At 38.6% G+C, this 20515-nt stretch overlaps 1 protein-coding gene and 1 long non-coding RNA gene across 3 annotated transcripts in view; one reads left to right on the forward strand and one right to left on the reverse strand.

The window, feature by feature from the left end:
- Positions 1 to 1209: 1209 nt before the first annotated feature.
- On the reverse strand, positions 1210 to 9693 carry LOC106627995 (uncharacterized). Of its 2 annotated transcripts, XR_001331357.2 has the most exons (5): positions 9573 to 9693; positions 9194 to 9303; positions 7020 to 7282; positions 2504 to 2593; positions 1210 to 2046 (listed from the first exon to the last, which is right to left on the reverse strand). It is a non-coding gene; the product is annotated as an uncharacterized LOC106627995 (long non-coding RNA). The 2 variants fall into 2 exon arrangements; XR_001331510.2 differs by lacking the exon at positions 7020 to 7282.
- A 9-nt stretch (positions 9694 to 9702) lies between these two features.
- MICU2 (mitochondrial calcium uptake 2) overlaps positions 9703 to 20515 on the forward strand; it is a 137913-nt gene continuing 127100 nt past the window's right edge. Inside the window, exon 1 of the mRNA XM_005516758.3 lies at positions 9703 to 9942. Within this exon, the coding sequence (XP_005516815.3) occupies positions 9703 to 9942 (240 nt within the window). The remainder of the gene's footprint in view (positions 9943 to 20515) is intronic.

Here is a 20515-nt window from a genome sequence, read left to right on the forward strand (position 1 = left end):
TTCTTAGGTATTTTTCATGTTGCTAATTCAATGCCCACTGGCAATTCTACTCTTTCCTCTTCAAGCACATTTTTAATGTTATCCCATCTGAAATTCAAGTCTGGTAAATATAATAAATTTGATTATAACTTAGATTCCCTAGTTATTAAATTAGCTTATTTTCATAAACCATGCTGAATCTAAAAGCAGAAAAAGCAGCAAATTATACCTGACAGCTTTAATGCTTTTATAACTATATGAATAAAAGATGTGATTCATCATAGATAATAAGTCTTGCAAAAACTTTGGGTGAGCTAAGAAAATAATGTTAACAGCTTTGCAAAACTACTTATAATTTTAAATCATTTGAGTGGTGGGGAAAATGTAGATTCCAAAGACTACAAAGTGGTCAAAATTCCATTAAATTTGCTCTTGCAGAATTTCTGTTTTTGTGTAAAACCACAGCAGTAATTTTTAGTTTCATAACTGCTGTTGTAAGATCAGGTATGGAAAAATGAGACAAGGCACCTCTTTTGAGTAAACATCTTACCATTCTCTGATTTGCTAGAGGACAATATAAACCTCACTTTGTATCCACAAGCCTAACACACAGTATTATCTATTACCTCTATTACAATAGAGGTGTGTTTTATACACTATCAGTACTGTAACTCCAGGATGCACAGGAGAAGACAGAACAGACTACTTTAAACCCATTTCTGTAGAACATTCACTATTTGTTCTTGCTAAGCTATTTCTAAGGGTAGGAGACGAAGATGATGAATGCAGATTAAGTTTTAGGCCATCAAGTATATGTAGAAGTACAAAAGATAAGTTCTGGACTGAAATCTGGAAGAGTTTTGCTAATTACTTCAAGCATCTCAAAATCTTAAGAGATTGTCTCAGTCTTAGGGAATACAAGGGATTTTAAACTTGTATCATTATATACAAAGGAATTATAATAAGGGGCACTAAATAAGGCATAAAGTTAATGGTAGTAATTCCCACCATGCTTTAGACATTTTTTCTAGTTCATTTTTTAGACATTTTTACATCTTCTTATTACTTGCTTTTATTGGACTATAGTCTGTCCTATCTCTTCAGAATGTAAGTTACAACAAATTAGGAGCTATAGCTAGGAAAATTTAAAAACTACATAAGAAAGTGAAGAGTCGTAGCATCAGACTGACAGATCTCCTTGGATTTAAAATCAAATGTGGACGCCAAAAATTTGGTAATGCAGAAATTTTTATTTTGTTTTTTAAAATTTGCAATAATCAATCAAAAACTGTCCAAATAAAGAAGTATTTGCAGAAAATATGTTACAAATAGCACCTGCCTCCAAGTTTTTTCAGATTATTTCCAGCTCTGTCACTGCCTTGTTTTAAGATCTTAGACAATTCCAGCCTAATGTGTTCCATGGTACAAAAAAAGAAGGTAATCAGCCACTAGCAACTCTCCATGGATGCTGTTCTTCATAAGGTACCCTGACCTTTCAGAGCAGCAGAATCCCCTGTTGCTCTCCCTGCAGGGATTCTGGCACCATCCCAACTACTAGTGGCAGCTGAGTTTCTGGTGATCAGCAAGCAAACTTAGCTGCTGAATACACCAGTATTACATATAATAAACCAGAGATTATATAAAAAGAGATTGAGGAGGAAAGTACACTAAAAGGAGAAGACAAAAGGGATTCCATGGATGTTACATCATTTAGATCCTAGATTTAAATCTTATAAATTAGAACTGCTAGCCTACAATTTATTCATTATAATAATGCAATACTTATCCCTCAAACTTGCCTTGCACTTCGTCCATCCAGGTCTGAACAGAGCAGTGGGCTCTTTGGGTGCTGAGATGTTATCAGCACTGCCAGACCACTATCGTGGGTAGAGTTGGGGTAAGGTCACACCATGGATAGTCCCTGGTTTCCAGCAGGTTACCCACAGGCTCTTCTGGTCCTCAGAGCTTCCCTGGTGTCAGCTCCCTGGAGGTTCTCATGGCTTATGGAGTGGGAGGCTCATGACTGACCTAAGGTCCTCTGAGTGAAAATGGCAGTTTCTCGTGCTGCTGTGGAGAACAACCAATAATTTGCTGTCATCAGTCACCCCCCTCCCTTCTCAAAGAATCCCACCCACCTAAACTCACGGGCAACCTAGCATGGTATATGAGAACTCCTAAACACCTTCCACTACCACAGGCAAGCAGGCAAGTATCCTCTGGAACACTGGATAATCTACCTTTGAGCTCTCTTCAAGCTCTCCCTGCAGCAGATGACAGCAGTAACATCTGAACTGACAGGATATATATTTTTTTAATGTAAGTCAAGACACAAAAAGACATAAATTCCAGTGCTCCCAAATACAGATGTTCATAAGCCTAGTAACAAGTTAGTACACAGGGAGGGAGTGAGGATATCACAACTTCTCCCATGCAACATTCTTCCCGCAGTTGCGCCTTGAAGTAACACATCCCTGCTTTCATCTGTCATCAGGGTGGCATCCATAATCAAACCCTGTGTGATTACCTCCTTTGTTGCCAACTCTGACAGCGTATGTGCCCAGCAAGTTTGATATCCAGATTTGCAAGAGTTCCTTTCCAACAATCTCTGCAGCAACTAGACACAGTAAAGAAAAGTGTAGACATTTACAACTGCACAAAAATCATCTCTGTTCCCCTTACAGTCAGAAAGACCAATAATAGGTATTTCTTTGCTTGAGATTCAACTGAGCTACTTCAACATTTATCTTGGGATGAGACAAATCGCACCAGAGATGAATACTTACCCTATTAACAAGAGCATAAGGAGATAAATTCAGATACAGACACCTATATGTAGACATTTCTTTTTAGTGGGATGAACCTTACCCATGTCTTACACACCTCTGCCCTTTTACAGAAACCTCCTTGTGCATGCTTTAGTTCCACCAGACTCCTCTGTTTCTCAGAAATTAAGTTATGGCTGATGTGCTGTGGATCCTCTGGACTACTTCAACTAAATCTCTCCATTATAGACCAGCCACAGGAGTCTACACCTAAGCTGCAGGAAGATGAGGCCCATAAACAATATAAATGCAATGTGAGCAGGAGATTCTCTAAATCTTGTAAGACGGTCTGTGTATCCCAGTTTTGCTCTTGGTATAGCTTATACCTTCTCGGACACATGCAATTCAGATCCTCCAGAATACACAATACACTTATAAATAGTATTCCAAGCAAAAGAAGAAAACACTGTTTGAAATAATGGAATACATTAGAGAAAACAGTAATTTAGAGTTTTATTATTCCTTTCTTTTTCACAGTAATAATTATATATACTTCACCATCTTCAGTAGTATTAAGGATGCGATAATTAAAGTAACTTTCATTAACAAATCACAGTAGCAGTGCAACATGTTATTAATAGTTGCTTTAGACTGCAGTCTGGGAAAAGAAACAAGAATATATGATGCTTCTGCTACTTCAACATTTCCAGAAAACATATATTTTAAAAATATTTTACAGGTTACAATACTGATAATTTTATAATTGTGTCTTTGGTAATACTGTGAAGTAATGCCTTGCCATCTTTATAGTATTTCTTGAACTACATAGTAATAATTATTTTAAATTATATCAGTCTCAGTCACACTGCACTTAAAAATATAGTCAGAGTCCCTAATAAATCCTTCTGGTTTTTCAAGTAACACAGATAAAATTAACTTTGCTAATCTTGACATGTTTTATTGTACCCTTACACACAATTTCTACCCCACTCTTTTTAAGTACAGAATCTATACAGCACAAAGTCTTAGGCAATCTTAACTATAGTTATTGCTGCCAACTCTTCCTATAAAATTCAGGGCGAAATACTGGTATAATTAAAATTGATTGCAATGCTCACACTGATTTCAGAGAATGAAAGGAAAGAGAAGAAATGCTCCCTGAAATACAGCAAGGTCTCAGCAACACAATTCTATATAGGAAGCACCAGTAATAAGATTTCAGGATATCCTATGATCAATATATTATAGGCAAAATACATGTATAAATGTGCATATATTTGTATGTATATAAAAATACAGGTTAAAGGTCAAAATAATAGGATTTCACTTGTATATGGGTCTCTTTTTAATCACTGCTAGCAGCACTGCAGAAGAATGTTTGCAAAGGAAGAAAAATGAAAGATAACTTACTCAGCTGGAAACATGAGGAAAATATAACCACTAAAGCACATAATGTAATTCCATTACTTAAAGCGTTTTCAGGGGACCTCTTCTATTGTTGCAAAAGTGTCATGGGATCTTATAATTAAAAGATAAAACAGCAGTTGAACTACATCTCTCATCTAATAGCAAGAAAGTCCCCAGACTTCAAAGATTTATGTGTACAGCTAATTTTATGTAGTCAAAGCAGTCTTGGTTCAGACCACAGAATTTTTCAAAATGCTTAAAATTAGGCATAATATATGAAACTTGTCACAGAATTGAGACCTATAGCCTTACCTGGAAAGTAATAGCAAATATACTTTTTGAATTTAAGAAATGGCTATTCCTTCACAAAAGAGTATCAGTTTTGATCTGCCTTTTGTATTCACATTACAGTGTACCATTTCTTTAATAAAACAAATATTTATCACAAAAAGGTCACTGCCAACTTAGAAACCACATTTCAAAATCATTCCAATTCCATTGCTGTTATCTTCCATTCTCAGATAATTTATTTTTTTTAAGTAAGAATTTTGCTTTAAACTTTTTTCTCTGATTTTCAACTTAACTTCAAAAAAGTAATTCTGAAGTTTGAGGGAACTTGTTACATATGCCAGCAATGTTTTTCAGCTAACTACATACAAAGAGTGTGGGAAAACAGTGTGTTAGAAAGGTCAATATAAATGAATGCTATGAGAGGTATTTGGGGACACATATCTTAGATAAATTTTAACTCTTTTCCTTTTAAATGGACTCTATCATGATAAGCTTTCTAGTACCTTTAGCAAGCTGAAAATATTTGAAGTTATATTTATAGTGTAGCTCCTAACTGCAAAAATTGCTGTGAACTCTTATTTATGAGCTGAATAGTGATATCTAGTCACAAAATGCTCACATTTATTTTCAGTTTTACTAGTGGATTAATCTTGACTGTAATTAGTTCCATTTCCATCATCTCCAAAACATACAAAACAACTGGACTTTTTGTAAACTAACAGCTTAAAAGATTCTTCATCCGAGGAAGGTAATTCAGATTCCTTGAAACTAATCTCTCCTCTTTTTGTTGTTTTTGTTTGCTTGTTTTTCTTGTGGAGGAGGGATGGATGCAAATTATGAAAATGGTCAAGGTTGAACAGAGCTCTGAGCATCCTGACCTAGCTGAAGATGTTCCTGCTCATCTGGGAGGGAGGTGGACTGGATGACCTTGAAAGGTTCTAACTATTCTGTGAATAACAGTCATACAAAGCAGCTTTGGAAATCCCTGAAGTCAACTTCTAGCCTTCACCATGAAGACCTTGGTACAGGACTTTTGAGCATCTGGATAGACACCAAGGTATCAGCTGGCCAACTTTAATAACTGTCCAGTTCTGTCCAATTACCCTGTACTTTACTAAGTGTGCTAAGAATATTTTGTGCTATCGCTTTTCGGAAAACTTGTCTTCCCTGTGCTTATATCCTTACCTGCTTCAGAGTGTTTGCCTTGTAATCACAGGCAAACATGTTTGCTAAAGTAAAACAGAAGTGATATTCTTAAGAGATCATATAAGTTTGAAGGGGTTAAAGGAGGTCTGGCTTTGTGAGACCTTCCATTTCAATCTTCTGTCTGACATTGGGCAAAATATCATCTTAAAATTCAATTCTTGACTTACAAAACCAAGCAGTGATATTTGCTGTCTTTTGATTAGCTTGTCTGTTCACCTCTGCCAGGAAAGTATCAAAATACTGTAAGAACACTGCACAGCCTACTGTAATCTCACATTTGGTTGGAGCTTACTGTCATATGTACTTATGTTAAGTAAGTCAGACCAACCCCCACGCTATTTCTCATGAAATGGGGACACGTATACAAAAGATGGCTTGCCAGCTTCCCCCCTCAACTTACAAACGGCTGATCACTGCCTTCCCCAATCCAGTTTAGGCAGCATTTGAAGTCCGGGAAGACAGACAAGCATCATGGGTGGCCTTCAGACTAACTGACTGAACCCAGCTCTCAACTCTTACTCTGTAAGAAAGGGTTTAGACAGAATGTAACAGGAGTTAATTTAAGCTGTTCTGAGACTAAATGAATGCTGGCAGTAAGCCTAATGCTCTTGCGGGGATTGGAGTTCTAGTAGAAAGTGAATCCCTCTTGGAACCTGGCCTAACACTCTTAAAAGACACTGAGACGTGGAAGTGGACCTTCAGACATGATGAGGAGTCTGTTTACTCGGCATTTTAATTTATTTTTTTTTTACTTTGTAATGAAACTTAAAAGTAATATGTTTCTGCCAAACATGATTTCCTATGAATGACAGGACTCATAAGGCTTTTGTCTCATGGTAGTATGTTACTATCTTTTGATGTGACTTTACATTGTATTCATTATGCCTAATGAAAGACTAAGAAAAGACTGCATTTAAGCATTGTTACATAACTATTCAGTGGGACATTGAATCTTGAAGAAAAATTACATTTTAAACATTTCAGAAAACATTTTATTAGTATTTTCATTTGCTTTTTCCAATTTTCAGCAATGCAAAAACACCTCTAGTACAAAGTCTAGAGACGGAAAGCACACAGAAAACATTTTTTAAAAAAGCAGGTAGACATCTTGCTAAATGTAATGATTTCTGATTTCTACAAGAGCAAAGAAGAGCAAACTGAGTGGGATGGCAAAGGGAGGTAACATTTTAGTGCTGCAGTATACAGTAGCTGATGACATTTGTCACCACATAACTCAATTTGTCTGGTGAAACTTGTATTACATTTATGAGACTGTCAGTGTCATTTCTACAGACCACAGAGATCTTTGCTTTCTGTCATAAACTCCCCTGCAGTGATACTGCATGGGGTGCAACAGGACTATGTCTGACTCACCAAAAGTATTCTAGCTGTTTAAGGCGTGTGTTCTAGCACTCACAACTGTAGCAGCACAGTGACAGCAGCACAGCTGGGAGTAGCACTAGCACAGCAGCAGCTTCATACTCCAGGCCCTTGTGCCCAAGAGGTGAATTTACTGCAGAGAGAGAAGGGGTGGCTAAGGACACTTAACTCGCCCATCAGCATTGCGTGCTTGCAGCCATATGAGGATAGCTCTCCATTCACACTGCAGTTGTATCTGTTCCAGGCAGGAATGTCATCTGAGGAAAGACAAATGACCTACTTATTTGTTTTTACTTAAAGAAAAACTGAGAATGCCTGTCAGAACAATGAATTAAACCTCCTTGCCTAAGCTGTGGTCGTGTGTTCAACATCAAGGGATCTGGCATTCAGAAATCAAATCTCTCAGCCATCCTTTACAAGACATTTCTAAGATGTTGCCAGCACTCATGAAATGCTTGCTATTGGCTTACACAGAAAGTAAAGTACTTTTAAGGTGCTGGTACAAATACTATGTGTCAAACTATAAGATTGGGATGGAAAATATTCTGTCTGTCTAGAGGGAAACAGAAATAGGCAATAGGAATTTCCTACACGTTTTACAGAAAAAGTGGGATTTTGCACTGTGTTTGAGTATAACAATTGACAGATTTTGCTCCTATGTTTTATATTGGGATTAAAAAGGCTTTTCCCATATGAGGTAGTTTCTAGGTCTCTGGGAATAGGAAAAAGCTTTTGCAATGTATATTAGCACATAGAGATGGAAACCATTTACCCTGCAAGTAGCACGGTAAATCACTGGGTGATTTTGCAATGAGCAGTCATTTGTGCTCCCCAGAGAAACTGTTTTTGAAGGGTTTGTATCCTGCTAAGGACTTGGGTCCTAAGATTCCTGAAGATGTCTCAAACACTTCACAGAATGACACCCACTGAACAACTAAAAGAAAACTGCATAAATTCTGAGATGCCATTAGTAAAATGACTGAAATTATGTTCTATGAAACTGAATTAATGACTTTGAATTCAGGTCAGGGAAGGAGAGTGAAATAAAATTACTTTGGTGGCACTGATGGATGATCACCTTTTGTCAGTGAATGGAGGGCAAAAAAGCCCTGTTTTGAAACTGTTCCATGTTTCAGAGCCTGTACCAGAACATTTGTAATGCTGACAACACAGTACTGGCTGTCATATCAGAAAGAGAAGGAAGACAGTTTGATAAAAAAGACTGAGTACTTTCTGAAGGTACTCAACCAAAGACCAAAGTAATAGAAAATTGCATGCAGCTGTTCTCTCAGCAGTCTTTCTCCACATTCGCGGAATTGCCAGGTGAACTACTCTCGTAACATGGACACTGCTACTGCCAACATAAAAATGACATTTAACTCATGCTCCGTTTTACTTCATATGACCTTATCATTAATTTCCAGATGGCCCAATTTTCGAATGTGATCAACTAATGTTTAAGTGTAACCAACCAAGACCTACATAGCTTTGTTAAAACTATGGCAGTGAGGGGGGAAAAAAAGCACTCTGAAGCATTCACGGTGAGTAGTAGTCTTTTGCCACAAGTGTTACTACCAACGAAGTAATTCTGTAATGCTTCTCAATTAACACCTCTGCCACGACAATTTCTGTAAACACATCTTCTGTCATCTGTATTTCATGAGAAACTCTACTCTGCCCTTGAAAAGGATATTCTAAACTTGCTCATGCTTTTGTTGTTTCTGATCTGGATCACACACTGAGCAACACATCCATATGGGCCATCAACTCTAGGAGATCATCAGCGCCGGGCCAGTCTCGCTTGCGGAAGCTCACTTAACCTGCCTTGCTCACCTAACCTGCCTTGCTCAGTACCCCGCAGGACCTCGAACCCGACTCGTGTCCCACCGTTCCTCATGTACTCAGCAGCGGGAGCCTGCTCTGGGAGCAGAGTCCCATCAGGGAACGAGGTGAAGCTGCGCTCTGTGACAGACACCCGGGGGTGGCGGGGGCACCCCTGGGGCCGCAGGACCGCTGCAAGCGTCGCCACTTCTCACTCCCTACCGCACAGGCCAGGCCTTCCGTGCCCTGTCCCCTGACACAACACTGCCCCTGCCCTGCCGGGCCGAGCCCTGCCCCGCCTGTCTCCCAGCGGAAGCCTGGAAAGGGGCCCTGCCGCCTGCACTCACCTGGGGGGGCTTCCTGGCCCCTGACGGAGGCAGCGGGCGCACTCCGCCAGCGTTACAGAAACAGGGCATCAATTGGCTTGGAAAAGACTTCCGAGATCATCGAATCCAACCTGTGGCACATCACACAGCCATGTCAACCAGACCACAGCACTGAGTGCCACGTCTAGTTTTTCCTTAAACACGTCCAGGGACGCTGACTCCACCACCTCCCTGGGCAGCCCATCGCAATATCCAACTACCCTTGCTGTGCAGGAACTCCTCCTAATGCCCAGCCTAAGCCTTCCCTGGCGCAGCTTGAAACTATGTCCTCTCATCCTGTCGCTTGTTGCCTGGGAGAAGAGGCCAACCCCCGCCGGGCTACACCCTCCTTTCGGGTTACCTCTCTGCCAGCTCCGTCCCTCTGGCTGTGCGGATGCCGTCGCTCCCGACAGCGAAGCGGGGCCAGCGCGATCCTGGCGGGACCGGGCCGGAGCTGCCCCCGCCCCGCGGCCTCGGGCCCGGCACTGCGCATGCGCCACGCCGCCGCCGCGCCGTTTTCCGGGAAGATGTCGGCGGCGTGGAGAGCGGCGGTGGCGGCGGCCGCCCGAGCCCCGCTGCGGGGGCGGCTCGCCGGGATGAGGCCCCCGCGCAGCCAGCGCCGCCCGCCCGCCTGGGGGGCCGCCGCCGCCGCCGCTGCCCTGGTCGGGGGAGGCTGCCTGGCGGCGTGTTACAGCGGGCGACCGCGCGTGTTCCCCGCGGTCCTGGCTCAGGTAAGGCAGCAGCATCCCCGCTCCCGGCGGCGGGCAGGGCTGGGCGGCAGCGCGGGGAGCCGGGGCGCGGGGGCGGCTGTCGGCGGCCCCCGGACGGGTCGGGGTCCGCGGTGTTCAGACCCCGTTGTGAGGCGGGACGTGGCTGTGGGAGCCCTCCTGGCCCCGGTGCCTGGCAGGTAATGCGCGTCCCCGGCCCCCTTGGCATCGGTAGCGTGTCACTTAGGCTGAGCAGCCTCGCCTCACCGACAGCGATTCCGCCGTTTTCCGCAGCGGGAGAAGGCAGGGTTTGCCTTAGCACGGAGTGTTTGCCCTCTCCCCTTGACAGCCTGGTGGTGCAGAGCGATGGACCTGTGTGCTTTGCACAGACACACGGCCTGTGGTGAACTCCGGGTCTTGCTGGTAACTTTCGGGGCAAACTTCCACGGTGCCCGGTGTGCACGTCAGGTGCTGTTCAACAGTCATGCACGTTTTTGTCTCTTATAAAAATTATATATATTTCACGGAAGTAGTACTTCCGTAGTTCATACTTTGTCTGAAATGCATCACACAGAATGGTTTGCTCTTACTGTGTCCAAAATGGGTGCCCTGGATGCTAAGACGTGGTTTGCCTTGGAGCATCAGGGCACACTTTCCCAACTTCATCCTTTTCATGGAGGCAGTGACTTTTTTCCTTTCTTTTTCTTTCCTTTTCTTTTCTTCAGATAAGAAGCTACTGTCAATTAGAGTTGGTTTGTTATTTCAAATCTGGAAGACCTAAACGCTTTGTAGGCCAGAGGGTTTAGGCGTGATGGGGAAAGAGGTCAGTCTATGCTTGCAGCGCCATTCATCTACTTATAGCTAAGAATTTTTGGAAGTATTCAACACTTTGTATGCTTTGATGTCTTATCTCTTAACAGTGATTAAACAGACTGAGCTACAAGCAGATAAATAGCAGCCTTTTTTCTTGAGGACAACCTTTATTCTTGAGGGCCACCTTTTTTCCTGAGTAAAGAACAAAGAATTACTTTTTTAATACTTTTTTTTTTATATTGTAGCCTTCACTGCAGAAAATATCTAAGATACAAAACTCTTTAGAAAACTCAATTTTTTTATTAGATAAGTATTTTTCTAACTAGATTATCTAGTAGTCCTGGTTCCTTGGACGACATGTGTTAAACTTCAACTTTTTGTATTCATCTCCTAGCAAGGAAAGCATCCATTATGCAGCAGATATCCTACTGAAAACATATCTCCTTGTTTTTCTTATGTTTCATTATGTGAGGTTTTTGCCCAGCATTGCATTATATTTTAAAAGTGTTGTCATTGAGACCAATTTCATTTATGCACGGTACTCTTGCATAAGTAGATGTGTATGTAGGTATATATAAAAACTGTTAAATGTGGGAAGTAATCATTTTTAAAGGGTGTTGAGTGAAGGGGGTCTCACTCTGGTGCTGCTGTGTTCTCATGGAGTAGCTTCCGTATAATGCATGGACTGTCCTATAAATATGCTTTTAATAATTCACAGGAGACAGTCCAAAAATCTAGGACTTATTTAACTTATTTGGTTTTGGAGATGGTAAGCTGCTGGACTCTTCAAATATTTATTCAGTTTGAACTTTTTAGTTTTGCAGTAAAATGACTGTTGGAGAAGCTAATTCTCCATATGTGTTGTACTCCATATTGTTGCAGGTTACGTACTGAGCATCTTAAAACTACCTAAGAAATGACCATGCAGAGCACATGATGCAAGTGGATTGTGAAAGCTAAGAGCAACAGTGATAGAGCCAAAGAGGCACACTGCAAATCTTTTAAGCAGATTAGATGTTACTTGTGGCTTCTGATTGATAGAAAATATTCCAAAGCAAACCAAAGTGTTAAAACAAGTAGTCACCTTTATTACTTGTTTTGAAGCCATCTTTTTCCCAGTTCAGAGATTGTGGAATCCTGACAAATGAAAATGTTTTATACATTCTCATAGTGGATAAACTTACTTTCTGTTATTATTCCTTTTCATTGTAACTAATCTTAACCAGCCTTGCTTGAGCTTGTGCTGACAAACAATATTGAACTGTTTGTTCCTGTTGTAGTATGTTATGTAGTGGGAATGTTGGCAGCATGGTATGTGAAATATTACAGGTTAAGGCAAGTATTTGAAATTAAACAGCGTAATTTTCACTACCTTTTTATAAAGGAACATGTAGTGGAAATATTTATACTTCTGTATCATCAACAAAGCTACTGGTTCCTCTTGAGAATACAGGGAGATTGCTACAGTGCTTCCCAATTTTCCTTGGTAATTCCTTGACTGTTGAAGTCCTGCAAAACAGGCCGTAATTATTTAAGATATTTGATAAGATATAAGTGAAGCTGACAAAGTGACAATGTATCTCCATGCTGTAAAGAACCAATATAATAAGATTGTATGCTTTTCAGCAGCATCACATTATGTTTAAAAATTCTGTCATTAAGATCAATGTCTGTGTGTGACTCTGGTGTTAGCATAATTTGAGTCACTGAGTAAATATCATTCTTGTCCTAAGTTACCATTAGTAACTTCGTTGCACAAAGACTTCGCTGTCAGTACTTCCTGATTGTTTAGGTTAAGTAGTTGAAGTTGATAGTTCTATTCAGATTTTACGTTTTTCTCACTAAAACTAGTCTCTGTCAAAGTAGTCAGCCTTTTTCAGTTTTTCCTTGTTCTAGGCAATTTCAGACATAGAGTTTCTAGTGAAGCTGGCAAACAGCATGCTGAAGGTAAAGTTCTTTAAATTTAGTACTTACTCTTTTTTATTTCTTTCTTCTAAAGCTTTTAAGAAGTCTAAAATCAAAGACTTACACATTTGGCACCTAATTTCTTAAATCTATTTTTAATTCCCATCTTTTCTTCCCACTGTAGTGGGTTTAATCCTGCTCATATTGGTTAGGGGAACTTCTGAGCTCTGCTCAGATTAAATTAAATTAAATTACAGATTAAATTACTCATTATTGTGTGTGAGTCTTTGTGGAGTCAAAGATTCCGAAGGGTCAGATAATCTTTTTATGAGTTGTATGAATAGTTTCTGGTTTATTTTGTAGTGGTGTATGTTTGGCTACTGTGTTTTAATATAATTGTTTATTCTGACAATGAGTTTTCAGTTCAGGCTTTTTTTTTTTTTTTTTAATTTTGGCCCCATTTTCTCACCATTTTCACTGCCACTTACCTGTTCTTACGATGTACATTCATTGGTTAACATCTCAGTAATAAAGTATTTTCTATTTAATGTAATAATACCTCTGATGTAATCTTTCATGATCTATAAAGTTGTTTTCATTCTCTATCTTCATTTCCTGACCTGCTGTTTAGAAACATATGGCTTATATATGTTGAAGTAAGTCCTTAGTGTTGATTGAAAAACTACAAAGATTATTATAGCAAAATAAACACAATATTGTTGAAACTTTTTCTTTATAGATGCCAGGTTTTGGTTCTATCTACACTTGTTAATTACCAGTGAAGCTGCACTGACAATACCCAAACCAGATAATAGCTTTTGTTGGAAAAAATACTAGATCAATTTTTTTTAATAAAATGAGCTAATCTTCTTGTATCAAGAGGAGAAAAAAAGAAGGAAGGGGGTAAGGGCTTTTGTTCTATCAATATAAGTCAGAATGGGAATTTATGTTGAATTTACTAAAAGTGTTTCTTCTGTTATCCTAACCAACACAGCCAGGTCCAAAATGTCCACATTGCTCTGCACACTGCATTGTTATTATACAGACTGCTTTTCTTTTTTTTAGTAGTGGAATTCAAATGGTGCAAAGGTGTATGGTTTGTAAACCTAGATCAGACTTGGAGTATTGTTTCTTGTGCCGTTATTCTCTCAGTGCATGCAGTTTGCAATACTAACATGGCACACTGAAACTAAATTAAGAACTTTCCAACAGACCGCAGGTTCGATCTTGGACACATGCAAACTGCAGATGATAAGAAAATTCTGAGAAGCAGCAGGCTGCCAGAGGCAGTATATCCTGCCCCTGCTGAGTTTATGGCCATGTTTAGGTCACTAGCTTCAGGAAGAATATAATTTGATTTGCCCTTGAAAAGTTGTGATCCCTTTGGTGTGTCACAATTTGTGCTGAGTCTAAGTCACTGTTTTCTAAGTGAGACTGAAGTTGTTACTAGCACATATATGAAGTTTTATGTGTGTGAAGTCTTGTCTGCTGATAAACATTACTGTGTTTCAGCAGTCTCTTTTTAGGGTTGTGGTAGCATTGGCTGGTACTTAAATACTTGATACTGCTTACTTGAGGTAAAGAGGAGCACATAGCTTAGTAACAGCATTTTTTGGGGTCTATTCTTGTTAATACTTTCTGTTACATGATTGTAGTCTGGTTCTCTTTATCTTACCTTTTCTTCTACTGCTGTCTTGCATCAGCAATCTTCTTCAATTATTCTAAATCAGAGGTGATGCAATTTGTGTCCTGTATATCTTAAATATATATGTTGTATTTGATCATACTGAAACTATTAAGGTAGTGTTTATAGCAATAAAAGTGGTTTGTGATAATTTGTGAAATATTTTTAAGTGTCTAAAATTCTAATTTTATTTAAAATACATTTATTGAAACAATTATATTTTGGACTGCATTAATTTTTTATTTCACTTAAAACTACATTAAGTGTTTCATCATTTTTTCAACTGTCACGATACTTAAGAGAAACAAAGATGGGGATGGTGGCTTTGTATGTCTCACTTCATGGGAGTGGTGACCCCCATGTCACACACATGGCAGTGGCGACTTTGTGTGTCACAATATGAAAACTGTTATTCTGAGAAACTGGGAGTAAAAAACTTTTTAGTGTTTAAAACTAGAGCTTAGATTTGTTTTCCAGGTATATATGCGTACCCACCAAAAAAACTTATTTTGGAACTATTGCCTTACACTGTTCTAAGAAACAAGAATACAGTAAAAGATTCTCCAAACATTGGTTTGTTAAGGGTGCACTCCCTTGGTTCTGCCACTGTGGAAAGGCAAAATGGTATATTACAAATCCTAGGGCTATGGAGAACTCAGTACCACAGCTCATAGGATAATCTAGGGAGAGTGCATATATTAAATATAACTTAAGTTTATCCGGGCTTTAGTAAAAGCCTCTGGACTCCCAGACTTGGAAGCTAATTAAAAAACAAAATCTATTTTAAAAGTTTTGTAATCCTACCTGTGTTTTTTGGTGACACTTTGAGACATGTGCTCTCTCCAATGAGATTGAGTGCTAAAATGTAGTTGGTTCAGGCAAGTTCCAGTATTTTGTGCATGGTTTTTTTCTCGGGTAAAGTTTCCAACCCAAATCAATAGAAATTTTTTCAAAATAATGTCTGCTACAAGCATGTTACCTGTCTAGTGTATATTTGCTTGACTGGTAACTTCTGGCAAAAACATGTAAACAACATGTGCTTCCAAAACAATTGTAATCAGTTGCATGCAGGTCAAAACAGCATTTTTTTAAAACCATCTGAATTAATTTCTTCAGAGCAGTGGAAGGAAGAAGTGCATAGCTCTGGGATTTTAATTGGACTTTTACACATTCTTAATAACTGGGATCGCTTTGTAACTTAAGTTATGCTTACACTGCTTGTAGGCCACACTTTCTCACTCACTACATTTACAATTGATTGGTTGGTTTTTTTGGTAATAGCTAGTGTTATTTAGGAAGCTGTGCATAATAAGTGCATGTGAAAGATTTTTGGCCAGATAAAAATATATATGGGGCATTTGAATTCAGTCACCAAATAGACAAAAAGAGTGTATTTCTTATACATTAATAATGATTCCTACAAAATTAAACATTAGTGCTTTAAATTGTGAGACACTGAAGAATCGTGTTAGAATGGGAATTTTTGTGAGGGTATCTTTGCCTGGTTCATGCTGAGGAAAGAGCACTGCTGTTAAGATGAGGCGTCTTGATAAATATAGAACCTGGAATAAAATTGCATAAGGATTTATAATGATGTATAGACTCGCCTGGAGGGAGGAATGTGGTTCTAAAATAAAACCAGAAAGGATATGTGCAGTCTAATCTAAGAAACATACAATAAGATTCTTGTGTTTACTCTGTCATCAAAAGAAAAAGGTTGCCTTTTGTTGGAGGAAAAATCCCAGGATAGGTTATATTCTCCTCAGTAATATTTTGAAGTGTTTATCTTCAAGTCTTTATTCTATTAGAAATTAATTGAGGATGCAGATGCACATAGATTATTACTGGCATGCTCACTAAGTAAAATCAAGCATGTATAAAATAAGTCTGCATCACAGTTTTAACATGCTTTTGAGACTTATTGCAAATGTTTGTAATCCACATCAAACAAGCTGCTCAGTGATGGCTCGCAGGCCTCAGAGAAGCCTCACAGTGGAATTCAATTTGCGTGAAGCTAACCACATGGTTACATTATTAATTCTTAAAATCCATGTAGTAAAACAATACCATGAAAAAATAATGAAAATTACCATTGCTTTTGTGGGTTGGAGCATCTTTAAACAAGGATTGTTTGTTTATTTATTTAGGTTTTTTAATCTCCTGCTTTGCAACTCCCTTAAAGGAAAGGACAGCTTTCTCAAAATGTTGTCCATCTTTTTGCATCTTACCTTGCTGCTGGTTATTGTTCTCCTTGCTGTCTTAGGCTGTTCTGAGTGGCAGTACACAGCCAGGCAGTGGTTCCCTGCACAGCCTTAGAGTTTTGTTCTGTTTGTAGCATGGTTGGAAAGGTCTCAGAGTATTCTGACCACATCTTCAGGTTGTGTCCTTGAACTATCTACAAGATGGTGCCTTTAAGTCTTCATGATAAAGGACGTGCAAGACTTGCAGCCTTTGGAGGAGCACCCCCACCCCACCTGGATTCAAGGTGCTTTGAACCCCAGTGTTCTTTTCCAGCAGTGCCCAGCACTGGAGAGGCTCCTTATTCAGCTGTGGCAAACTACAGGGGATGCTCTTGTTTGCACATGGTAGCATCCATCCCTCTGCCGGCTTCATGGTTTATTTTACACTGTATCTTGACTGCTGAATTTACTAGCTTAATAAATGTTGCCAAAGAAAAAGTTGTCATCGATCATGACAAGGCAGTTGACTCAGTAGGTAAATGCATTCGATACTGCCTACTCTATATAGGAAATCAGTAGTCATTTTTTTATTAAACGACTCAGATACCTGTAATATATGGCTATGAAAGAGACAGTTTAACATAATTCATGCATGTGCCTTCTAACTCAGGTATATCATTTGAATATATTCCTATTAATTTTTTTCCTCTACATGTAGAAGTAGGCTGAACTACTACAGTTAGTTTGGTTCTGAGTTTAAATTACTTGTAACATTGTTGCCTCCAAATTAATCTTCAATGAATGAGTTTTGGGTGTTAGTCTCAAAATATTCTGAAAATAGTGTGTGCTCAAAACATTTTTAAACAGTATTCCTCCATTTTTTTTAAGCACTGATAAATATACATCTCTCCTGCAATTAGATTGCTAGCTCAACCTACCCCACTCTTTTTCCTTTTCCTTAAATATGCTTCAGGATTTCTGAAACTGTTCCTTTGTGCAGCCAGTGAGGGTAACCTTAGCTACCTTGTGTTTAATTCTGTATTTCACTGTGTTATGGAAATACTGTATGTATCAGGTATCCATCAAGCAGTCTAAATCAATAACTGGGATATTAAATATATCACAAACATCATTCTCAGCATTGGTGACATACAGACATTGTCATGTTATGTGCCTAAAATAGAATGTGGTATAGAGAGTGTGGAATCTCTAGGACCGTGATTTTATAATTAATTATACCCTTAAATATTACTTATGTATGTGCATTTGTTCTACAACTTTAAATATATGGTATCTTCTTCAGCTTTTTGAATATGAAATATTTATATCCTTAGGTTTCTGTCTTTGAAAATATTTACATTTACTCCCTTCTCATTGTGCATGGAGATTCTTTGTGCAGGTGTCTTCATTGATACTAAAACAACATGATGTCAAATGTCATCTTGGAGGTCAAGGTTAAAATTTAACTGTCTTTCATCTCATCTGTCACTTTTTCCTTGAATTCACTCTTGCTATATGACTTTAGTGATTAAATAAAATCTAACTAACATTCCTTCTAGGCACTTTGATACATGTGGACAGATGGGGTGAGTTAAGCTGCATGGTTTTGTGCTTTTAGCTAATGTAATAAAAGGTTAGTGCTTGAGAGTCTTTGGCTGTTATGGACAAACATAAACAGATAAGAAAATAGCTTGCCTGAAAACAAAAAACCAGATTGATTAGAAAGAATTGCAGAAAAAAATATTCTGATTTTTAACAAAGAACCTCAAGAAGAAATTAGCATTTATTTGCTGTTTTTTCTCCAGTAAATACAGTAGGTGGTTTCAACATAGATACTACAAAGTTTCTTTTTCGTTTGGTTTTGTAAGCTGTTTGCCTTTTTTCTCTTAGAAACTTTGAGCTTATCAATAATTACCCTTTCTCTTATTTTTGTAAGAAGTGGTCTGTTCTGTACAAGCAGTAGCAACTGTTCTCCCATTGCTGCTATTTTGTCCTGTTTTCCAAATTTATTTGCTGGGTTAGCATGACAGCTCGGTACTACACTTACTTGTAGGCTTCTGTGTAACATTGTGACTGAATATGGTTATTCTGGGCAAGTGGCTCAGCATTTCGGAACCACAATCTAGCCAGAAAGAACAAATAACTCAGAATCTAGTTTAAATAATCATCCAAGATAAATGACAGGTGGAACTAAGTGAAATGCCCATTCAGAACATGTGTAGTAGGCTGTAGCTCCTTGCTACTCACCAAGCTTTTTACTACACGTACAGCTGAAAGACAAAAGAAGAGAGTCTTGCCAGCTTTAAACACCAGATGTCATTTCAAGTAGTTCCTCAAGGTTTGTGTCCCCTTCAGGGTAGGAGAAATTTCAAGAATGACTGTCTCGCTATCACATAGTCTATAAAAAGCACTTATAGCAGATGTAGCTAATAAATATTATCGGTACTGATACCTTCCCTGCTCCTTTGCCAAATAATCAGAGAAACTCCTTCACCTGCCTCCAAAAACTGCACAAACTCTAGCACAGATGGAAAAGTTACATGAAATGAAGAAAATTGGTGTTTCCAAATACTTTTTTCTTAATATTTATTTTTTTTAAAGGTAGGCATTTTCTTTGATAATGCCTTTTATTTGCAATACTGCCATATTACAATAATCTATTAACGAATAATGCTGTAATATTAAAACTACACCGAGCTGCATATAAAACTATGTACATATATATTTGTAATTTAAATTTATACTTAATATACATTAGTATGGATATGTATGTGTATGTATAAAATATACTTAAAATACAGACTGTGTGGATACAATAATCAAAAATAAATATAAGAATGTGCTAATAGAGAAATTATAGGATTTATTTTGAAAATTTCTAGACTAAATGGCCAGATGTGTTCAGAATTTAAAGGACGAAATCTGCCTGAAGTTCTACCAGACGCTTCTTCTGGTGGCCTTGTAAGAAGCAGAGGTCTCTGTGCTGCCAGATCAGGCTTGGCTTTCAACTTGACTGCATGGGCTCACTGATGTGAAATCTTGCCAAGGAGGAAAGCACAAAGTTCTGTCATGTTGTATTGCTCACTGTGGTGAAACGGACTTTGTAATTATATTTTATGATCTCACAGATTAGCCAAAATGAACTTTATTTTTCAGTAGAGAAAAGTCTTAATGGTTACATATTGACCACATTATCTGACAGTCTGCTTCTCCTTTTATAAAACTATGAAAATTGGAAGATAACAAACCTTAATAGCGTAGCTGACAGTGTAATTGGTTTGGAGATGTAGTACAGTTTCTGTACCAGTCCTCTCTAGGCTTGTTTTTGAAGCAACTGTGGACTTGTCTAGTAATTTGGTGTTTTTAATGGGAATGCAAAATCAAAATTATACTTAGCATGGAGACTAAGAAAGTGTTCTTTGCTTTATAGCCTTATATTGTTTAAATGCATCAAGACAGTGGTCTCAATAGCCTGGGATTGTCACAATGAAATGTCCTCATTACACTGTAATGACTTTGCCTCAGATTATAGTTCTTACTTGGAAATGCAGTAAAGCTGATGGATAAAACATCTGGCACCTTTTTTACTGAAAAATGCACTGGATGGTCATAGGCATCCAGTGGTAGTGCCACTGCTGTGAAGATGTGAAACAGGAGGAGTAGACATTGTAATCTCCAAAAGATGAAAACACACAACATGCATCAATTTAAAGTCATCATTTCCCAGATCAATTTAGATGATTTTATCTAATGTAAAGCATTAATATTAAATCTGTACTGTTCAATATAGAACAAATGAGGAAAACTGATGCTTGACTTAGTTGTTCACATTACAGAATCACAGAATAAGCTCAGTTCAAAGGGACCCTGAAGGATCATCAAATCCAACTCCTGGCCCTGCACAGGACCATCCCCAAGAGTCATACCATGTGCTTAAAAGTACCGTCCAAACACTTCTTGAGCTCATTCAGGCTTGGTGCTGTTGATTCTTGGATGTTCTTCATGAGATCCATCT

The sequence above is a fragment of the Pseudopodoces humilis genome, chromosome 2, assembly GCF_049639895.1.
Source record: "Pseudopodoces humilis isolate 2021_Gansu_Grassland_sample_001 chromosome 2, ASM4963989v1, whole genome shotgun sequence".
In the NCBI taxonomy this organism is placed as follows: Eukaryota; Metazoa; Chordata; class Aves; order Passeriformes; family Paridae; genus Pseudopodoces; species Pseudopodoces humilis.